General features: G+C 56.6%; 1 protein-coding gene across 3 annotated transcripts in view; it reads left to right on the top strand.

The window, feature by feature from the left end:
• ATP2B3 (ATPase plasma membrane Ca2+ transporting 3) overlaps window positions 1–6,925 on the top strand; it is a 31,410-nt gene extending 24,485 nt beyond the window's left edge. For 2 of the 3 annotated variants that reach the window (XM_004717580.2, XM_045285446.1), the window contains one exon: window positions 4,904–6,925. In XM_004717580.2, the coding sequence (XP_004717637.1) occupies window positions 4,904–5,212 (309 nt within the window). In that variant the 3' untranslated portion in view covers window positions 5,213–6,925. The remainder of the gene's footprint in view (window positions 1–4,903) is intronic. The other variant, XM_004717582.2, reaches the window with a different exon arrangement.
• Window positions 6,926–8,582: the final 1,657 nt, after the last annotated feature.

The raw sequence follows: 8,582 nt of genomic DNA, 5'->3' as shown, positions 1-8,582 counted from the left end.
CTCTCTCTCTCTCTCTCTCTCTCCTCCTTCTTCGGAGAAGCAAGAGGTCCTCTCCGTATGTACCATTGACCACTCCCCACCATTGTGGTTCTGTTTCCAAGAGAACCCAGAGTCTGCCCTAAAGAGGTACAAACGTTCGGAGATGGCTCCCTTTTTTTTCCCCAAAAGGCCAAGGTCCCCCGTCCTTCCCCCTGGTTGTACCCCACCCCCACCCCATCCCCCTCGCAGGGTCACCTGCTTGTCATAATAAATGCAAGAGATGGCAAAACCAGCACGTCCACCTCCGGCTAGCAGTCCCCTCACCCCACCTCCCCACCCCCACCCTGGCGGGCATGTTCACCGCTGCCTCTCTCCACAGCTGCGCTCACTTCCCACACAGGCGGGAACAGAAGCTCGGATTTGCTTTTTTCTCTTTTTGTTTCTTTCTTAGGAACTGGTGTGAGAGCCTTTGAGTTGTGTCAGGCGGGTCGGAAGTCACTACCCTTTGACCCAGGGATGTGGGCGGCATGGGTTCCCCAAGCCACCACGTGCCCTCCACATGTCCTCTCCAGGTCCCACAGTCACTGAGGCACCCACCAGCCCCAAGAGTGACCACCCTTTGTCCCTTCCACCTTGCCTTCCTCCATGTGGTTGTCCATCTTGCTTTATGTTTCCTATCTGTCTGTCCAGCTGCCTGTCTGCCTGCTCCCCCCACCCCTGCCCATGGGGCCTTAGAGCCCATTGCTCCAGCCCCAGAAGGCTTACCGCCTCTCCCCATCCCCTTCACTCCCCCCTCTGTCCCACCACCTGGTAAGTATGCTAGGACAGACTGCCCCCTCCATCCTCTCATGAACCATCTCAGGGGGACTGAACTGCAGGTCCAGGGGAATCACAAACCACCCCTGATGGACCTAGTGCTCAGAGCACGCCAACTCCAAGCTGCAAGGACCCCTAGAAAGGATGAGCCCAGTGGGAGAGGGCTGCCTCTGAGAGCCAGGTCCAGAGAGAAGGAAGAAGGACGGCCGAGCTTGAGGTCTTCTGTACACAAGCCAGCACGCACCCCAGGAAGGTTCCTATGCAAATGAGGCAAACAATGATGCCCAGATCAGGGGAAGCTCCCATGAGGGCAAGTGTAGGCTAGAGTAGTAGCGGACATGTGTCCGGGCCACAGAGAACATCCTTGGAGCCATGATGACACTGGCGAGTCCCCACCTGTCACAGAGCCATGGCTTCCTCGGGCCTCCCCTCCTTTCTTTTCCAGCTCAGCCCTCCTGAGTCCGAGCGAGACGCCGCCTCCGTCTTGTGACTGCCCACTATCACGTCATTTCGTTTCATGTGACACTGGCGGTGGCTCAGGAAAGATGTTCGCTCACTCATAGTCACATTAAGCCTTGGAAATTAGGGATCTGTGAAACACCATCCCCCTTGCCACCCCGGGGCACACTCCCTGCCGGGCTCCATCCCGTCTGTGCACTGAAGAGCACGGGTCTGACGCTTCTTGTGTCTCCTTTCCTTCAGAAGCCTATCCTCCCAGTGACCCAGACACACCAGCGCCCCATTAAAACCTCTTCCCCACCGGCCCACCTACCGTGTTCTGTCCCAGGCCAGCAAAGTGGCGGCAGACGTTGAATCCCATGGCAGGCTGGGGTTTGTTCTGTGCACTGACTTCCTGGGTTTGAGAGTCCTGTCCCTCTGTATGTGCGTGTGTGCGCGCATTCAAGATTCTGAGTGTACTGAATTGGATGCTAGCAACAGAGGCAGCCCCTCCGACGAGGCCCTACCCTGCGCTATGAAACACACACACACACACACACACACACACACACAGGTGTGTGTGTGCCCATCTGGAACGTGCTATTTGCTCCATCATGGAAACCAATCTCCCAGAAAATTCTGAGGCCCAGGCTGGACCCTAGGTGAGAGCAGATCCCAGGCTCTCACAGCGCCCCCCCACCCCCGTGATGAGCACTCAGGGCCCAGGCCAGCTCTCGCCCTAATCCCATCCATCTTCCCACCAAAAGCCTTGGCCCCACCTCACTGGTTGGAGTGGACACCGTTGCATGTCCCAGGGTTGGAGAAGGGGGTCCTGACTGACCTGACCCGTCCACTCCTGCCCCCACCCTCAGCCACCACAGTGTGGCTCTCCAGCCGTGATTCGACCTCACGCCACCAGAGGGGCTGCCTGGGCTGGACCTCCCGCCATAGGCTCTGGAGTCCCCAGCTGGGTGCGGGCGTCGAGGCGGGACTGGGTGGGAGGCCTCCGAGGAGGGAACTGGCAGTTCTCTGTTGTGTTCTCATCATCATTTGGACCCTTTTTGGTTTCCTTTTCTCTTCTTTTCTTTTCTCTCCCTTCGTTTTGACTGGGCACTCCCTCCGCCCTTTGCTTCTCTCCCTGATTCCATCTCCCTCCACCTCCACGGCCTGCATCACACACTGAGCGACAAGTTGATGGCTCCTCAGCCCCACAGCACAGTGGCTGGGACGGGTCTTTGTTGGTTTCGACTCTGTCCAGGGAGGGGCAGGCCAGGGCAGCCCTGGCCGAGGAACTGAGGGCAGTTAGTGTCCGGGAGGTGCATCTGGGGGCACGGCCAGGAGTAGGTGGAACGGCCCTGAGGGGTAGGGGAAGGGGATGCTGGCAGAGCGGAGACATGGAGACAGGAAACGAGGCAAGAGGCAGGGCTGCCGAGGAGGCGCGCACGTGGAAGGCGAGACTGGGGTTGGGGGATGGGAGAGTGGAAGTCGAAGGAAGGCAAACACTTGAGGGCCTCTGAAGAGGCGGCAAGCACCCCGGTAAAGAGAGAGGGAGGACTTTGTTAGGACTGGGGAAGGGGACACTGAGTCATAGGAGCCAGAGCGGAAGGAGGGGGCCTAGAGAGCAGGGTTGAGAGAGGTGGTGGCTGAGGGGTGTGGTGACAGTGAGTACAGAGGGCAGAGGGTTGGAGACCGGGAGGGAGTATCTGGGAGTCATGCCTACTCTGGCCAGCTAGTGGGGACTCATGTGGTGGCTCCCTGTGGGGCCTGTGCCCGCCTCCTATTTGAACCTTCGTATCCCAGATATCAGCTGTACCTTGGCGTCCCCACGCCGAGACCCAGACCAGTTGGCCACCATTTTGTAAAAGCTCAAGATTTACAGTCAGACGTTGGGGACAGGCAAGTAAGCACCAGCTGTGTAGGACTTGGGCCGTGACCCTCTGGCTGGAACCCCAAAGTGCAGACTGTCCCCTTCTTGCGGTCCATGCGGGTTTGTGGAGCGACACGGGCCAGGCTCAGGAGTGTGTGGAGACTTAAGCTTAGGCTTCAGCAGGGGCCTGGTCTGGTAATGCGGCCCAGCACCACAGGAGACGATCACCTGGCGAAGGTGCTTCCTCCTCGGATGGCCGGGCGGCTTCCATCCTGCAGCCACAGAGGCCCAACTCATGAAGGCCACCACTGCAGTAGTTCCAGAAATTGGATTGTGTCGCTTGTCATTAAAAATGTAAAACAAGATCAACTTCTCAATTTCTGTGTGACCCCATCTACAGCAGAACTATTTGACCACCTGGAATGGGACAAAATGAGAATCCAAAGTGGATTGGCTATACGGGGCTAGAAATTTCTGGCTTTTCTGGTGGTGTTTTGCTCCCTTTTTTGCCCTCCAGAGGGCCCAGGGCTGGTTTCTGCGGGGGACCTCTCAGCTGCGCCCTGAAGCGACATGTAAACAGGGCGTGGTAGTGTGCCAAGAGAACTTTCCAAACAAAGACTGCCATGGTGGCTGGATCTAGCCCCTGGACCACAGTTTGCAAACAATGAGAAACCAATCCTGGTGAGGACATATCACACCTGGGGGGAAAAAAAGGAGGCTCTCGGTTCCCTAACAGATGGACAGCCTCGGAAGCCCTAGGGGCAGAATCGCCTCAACAGCAGCGGGTTGGGAAGGGCCTTAGACATGGAAATGACCTCCAAGTCCTTATCATGGCCTCCCTGAGGTGGAAGGCGGGGTATAGGTCATCAATAGGAAACCCATTACCTGCTGTGATACAGACCCCTGAGTCTCAAGGGACAGAGTGGCTGGCTGGCCTGAGCGCCACCAGGAAGCCCAGTGAAGAGACTTGTGGAACCAGGAGCCTTTGTCAGCAGAGGGACTTGGACAGACTGGAGAACTGAGGGCCTAACTGGTGGGCAGGGTTAGGCCAGATCAGGGAGGTAGGACACATCAGCCACAGGCAGCAAGCCAAGCTCCTCCAGGTTGTGAGGTTGGGGCTCAGCATGGGCGTGCAGCCTAAGAGGAGGGAGAGGGGGAGAAACACCAAGAACTGACAGGAGCTGATGAAGGTGGGGAGGAGGAGCAGGGCGAGAACAGGCAGAAGGGCAGGTCCCTCCTGAACCCCGTCTCCGAAGGCAGAACAGGTGCCCTGGGAGGGGAGGGGCAGTCAATGGGCCTTCTCATCTGAGCTCGATGGCTACAGGTCCTGAGAGGGAGCGGGGAGAAGAGACGAGAGCCAGGCCGGAGCTATCAGTGTTCCAGGACAAAGGGAATGGCCACTAGGTAGGAAGGAGGTCTGGCAGGTGACATTACATTAAGACAAAGGCACAGAGTGGCACGCAGGGATCCGCAGGGGGACTGGGGCTGAGGCTGGGGCCTGTCGGGGACAAAGTCCCAGGGGAAGCCCCAGACAGAAGGGCAAGGGCCGCAGCTGTTGGAAGCTTGATCTGTTGCAGAAAACGCCCCAGACAGCGGCGCACCCGCCAGCAGTCTCCCCCTGCCAAATCACTTGTCTTTTACACTGACTAGGAAGAGACCCCAGGGCCCAGACGGCCACCTTCCATGCAGGGCCGGGAGAGGGGTGGGAGCATCCAGAGAGAGTCACCATTCCATCCACCCCTCCAGTGGACAGCCCCACACTCATCCTCTCCTTCCTCTTCTCCCGCCCTGCCCGCCTTCCAGATCCGGGTGGTGGAAGCATTCCGTAGCTCGCTCTACGAGGGCCTGGACAAGCCTGACTCCAAGACCTCCATTCACAACTTCATGACGACGCCCGAGTTCCTGATCAACGACTACACCCACAACATCCCCCTCATCGACGACACGGACGTGGACGAGAACGAGGAGCGCTTGCGCGCGCCCCCACCCCCAGCCCCCAACAAGAACAACAACGCCATAGACAGCGGCATCTACTTGGCCACGTCCGCCAGCAAGTCAGCTACCTCGTCCCGGCCCGGAAGCCCCCTCCACAGCGTGGAGACGTCGCTCTAGTGGGACTTCTCTCTGGGGCCGCATGCGCGCACGCACACAGACTCACTCGCACACACGCTCTTTCTGACGCGCCCACGGCTCACGGATGTTCAACCAAGAGAGAAACACCCAGACGGGCAGTTTCTTTCCCCAGGACCCACGGGGGAGGAGGGCGGCGTCCCAGCTGACTTGCCTGGGCCCATGCTCCCGTCTTACCTTGGCTCCACCAGACAAGCGGACACGTCCACAGTATGTGTGTGAGTGTGTGTGTGGAGATATAGGTATATATATATTAATATATATATATACACACACAGTATGTGTGGAGTTTTATATATACACATAGAGATATATATGACAAGATGCATACTTACAGAATAAGGAGCTATTTACTGGCATGCTACGTCCATTCCTTTTAGCGGTCATTTCCATTTTGAAATTTCATTATTTATCATAGCAGGTGGATTTTTGTTTGGTTGCGTTTTGCTTCCCCCGCCCCCACCCCTGGCCACCCCCACCCCCCAGGGAACTAGTGTGCAAGGATATGTTTGGGACTCACAAACTTTGGCCCCAAATCCCACTCACCTCCTGTGACCCCCAATCCTCTGCACTTCCCCTCCCCCTCCCCTCAGTGCAGTTGGATTCCTAGGAGGGGCAGGGTGAGGGGGGAAGTGGTTAGGTCCTTTGAGCCCCGCATGTTTTGGTGAACATGTGTCCCCTCCCGCGGCCCCACCCCCACCCCCCGGCTGGGGTGCCGGGCTTTCCTGCTCCACACTTGCAATTTCAAGAGCAAGGTCAGGTCCCCTGCCTGCTTCTGACCCACATGGAAGGGTTGGATCCACAGAGCAACTGCAGACTGGATGTCTGATTGACACACCGGAGGAACTTCTATGAATGCCAGCAAGTCCTCCCTGGCCAATCCCCAGGCTCTACCACAGGGTGCCAGGCACCCCAAAAGTGACTGGGCACATGTCCTCAGATGCTACCACCAAAGCACTGAGGGCGACACTGTCTCCCACCTCACCCTAACCCACCCCACCTCCCAACCCCATCCCTGTACCACATCACTCCAAATCTCACTCGGTTCCCACACGCACCCCCACCCCCGCCCTGTCCTGGGCCACTTCTGAACAGGGTCAACAGAGCCCGGGCAGAAGCAGTTCTATTGGACACAAACCCCCCACTTTCGATGCCAGCTGCAGATCAATTAAAGCCATCCCTTTGTTTCTAAAGGGCACGTTGAGAATGTCACCCATCTGTAAATTGTTCCCTAATGTCCTTGTTTCAACAACAACAAAAACGGCCACTGAGCCTGCAGAGGGACCCATGTTCTTAAACAAGAAATATGCCCGGTGAATGTTTGGCAGCCGAGGGGTTGAATGTCTGTCCCGACCCCCTCTCGACGCCTTCGCCACCGCCGCCGCCGCCGCCGCCGCCACCGCCACTGCTGTATAAAGTCGCCTGGTGCCAGGCTGCCTTTCTGCTGGGGGAGGAGGGCTCGGGCTGCGGGGCCTGGGAAGGCCCTCTTTACACAGCACTATATTATATGGAATGGCTTGGTCAACTGTGTTCAGTCATTAAATATGTTTTACACTTTTATCTGCCTGTTATAAAGACAAACAAAATACCGTAATGAGAAAGACCACAGATGCATCATAATTTAAAGTCTGTAGTTGAGTTTCCTAATTTCAAGAATAGAAGCAACATTTCTGTGCATTAAAAAGGAAAGCAAAAGCAAGCCTCCTGCAGTGCCGTCTGTGGGACAAGAGGTGTCTCAGCGTTGGGGTCGCCCTCCGGGCCAGAGTTCAGAAGGCCAGTCTGGCCTGGGGTGGGGTTGGGCCATTCAATCCACCCGCAGGAGTAACCCATCTCCATGAGGGAAAGACCTTGGCAAGTGTCACAGCCCGTGCCAGCTGACAAGGCTGGGGAGCCCACACACCCCGCCAGCCCCTCACATCCACACAGACATCCTCTCACGCTCAATACCAGCAGACTCACAGCAACTGTATAGGACACAATAAAAACGGTAACTCTTGTCTGAAACGGAACTGAAACTGTAACTCTTTTTAATTTGTTTAATCATTTTATTGGAGGCTCTTACAGCTCTTATGAAATTGTAACTCTTTACCGGAGTGGAGAGCCCCCTCTTTTTCCCCCCTGAGGCTGGTGATTTTGAACTTGCAATAAGCAGCCCAAAGGCAGCAGAGAGATCCCATGATTGCACTCATGCTCTTAGCCATTGCTCTTCCCCAGAACTCTTCAGGTGTGCGTGTGAGCAGACTCCCCCTCCTCTCTCCGCCTCCCCCCCCCCCCCCCCCCCCCCTCTCTCCGCCTCCCCCCCCCCAGCGCCCCCCCAGCACCCCCACCCCCAGTCCTGCCTAGTCCCCCTGGTCTAGACAGCACCCTTTTAGGGCATATTTTCCAGGGACCCTGCTGCCAAGAGATGAGGAAAGGGGGTCCTCAAAGACACAAGGACAATTGCCAGCCAATCTGGAAGCCAGGGCTGAGGGGACGATACGGGGCCAAATCCCACGCAGCAATAGCTGGCATCTTGAGTAGCATATGGTCTCCCATAAGGAAATGGGATTTGGAGCTCTTCCTCAATCTGACACAGCTGCCCCCAAGGAAGAATGTCAGCCTTTTAATCTCATGGCTTGGGGCAAGGACGTGGGACAAGGTCCAGCTTTCCACAAACAGTATCATGTTCACCATCTACCTAGATCCCAGGAGGGGAGAGCAGGCGGACGGGAAGAGGCTGGTCAATCGTTCTTCAGTCGTTTCCTGCAGCCGTGTCCACCACAAAGGGCGCAAAGTGAGTGGTTGGGGGCCTCGCAGGGCCGTACTCTCTTAGAAGCCCTGAGAGTGGGTGCTCATTCTTTCTGTGTGACTGTCTAAGGATACCACGCAGGGCCCCCACATCCAGCGGGACCTCATACGAACATCTACAATGACCCCACTTCCACACAACAGTCACATTCAGGGCACCAGGGTTAGGCTTCGCCGTAGCTTCTAACAGAAGGCCTGGCCACAATGTTACACAGGTCCTGAGAGACTGGCCAAATAGTGTCTGATGGTAAATGGCTCTTAGAAAGCTGAGCTGGTCATACCCCTCAGTTCCCAGCACATAAGGGCCCTGGACATCCAAGGGTTAGTCTCGGAAACCCACAGGGGCAGTTCGACTTTGTCCTAGAGGTTGCTGTGAGTCAGACTCCACTCGCTGGCAGGAAGTTTGCGTTTGTTTGGGGGTTTGATCAATTCGCAAACCAAATCAGCTGAGACCCTCTGTCCACCACCCAAGTGCCTATGTCCCGCAAGTCCAGAAAATTCTTCATGTGGAGCCTGGGCAGGGCCTCGATCGAAGGTAGATGCCTTCATTTGGTTTGAGTCCTAA

Source organism: Echinops telfairi, unplaced genomic scaffold (genome assembly GCF_000313985.2).
Source record: "Echinops telfairi isolate 266 unplaced genomic scaffold, ASM31398v2 ScPeMD7_7472;HRSCAF=8510, whole genome shotgun sequence".
Taxonomy (NCBI): domain Eukaryota; kingdom Metazoa; phylum Chordata; class Mammalia; order Afrosoricida; family Tenrecidae; genus Echinops; species Echinops telfairi.
The sequence above is the reverse complement of the archived record's forward strand: the minus strand, read 5'-3'. Positions and strand labels throughout refer to the sequence as shown.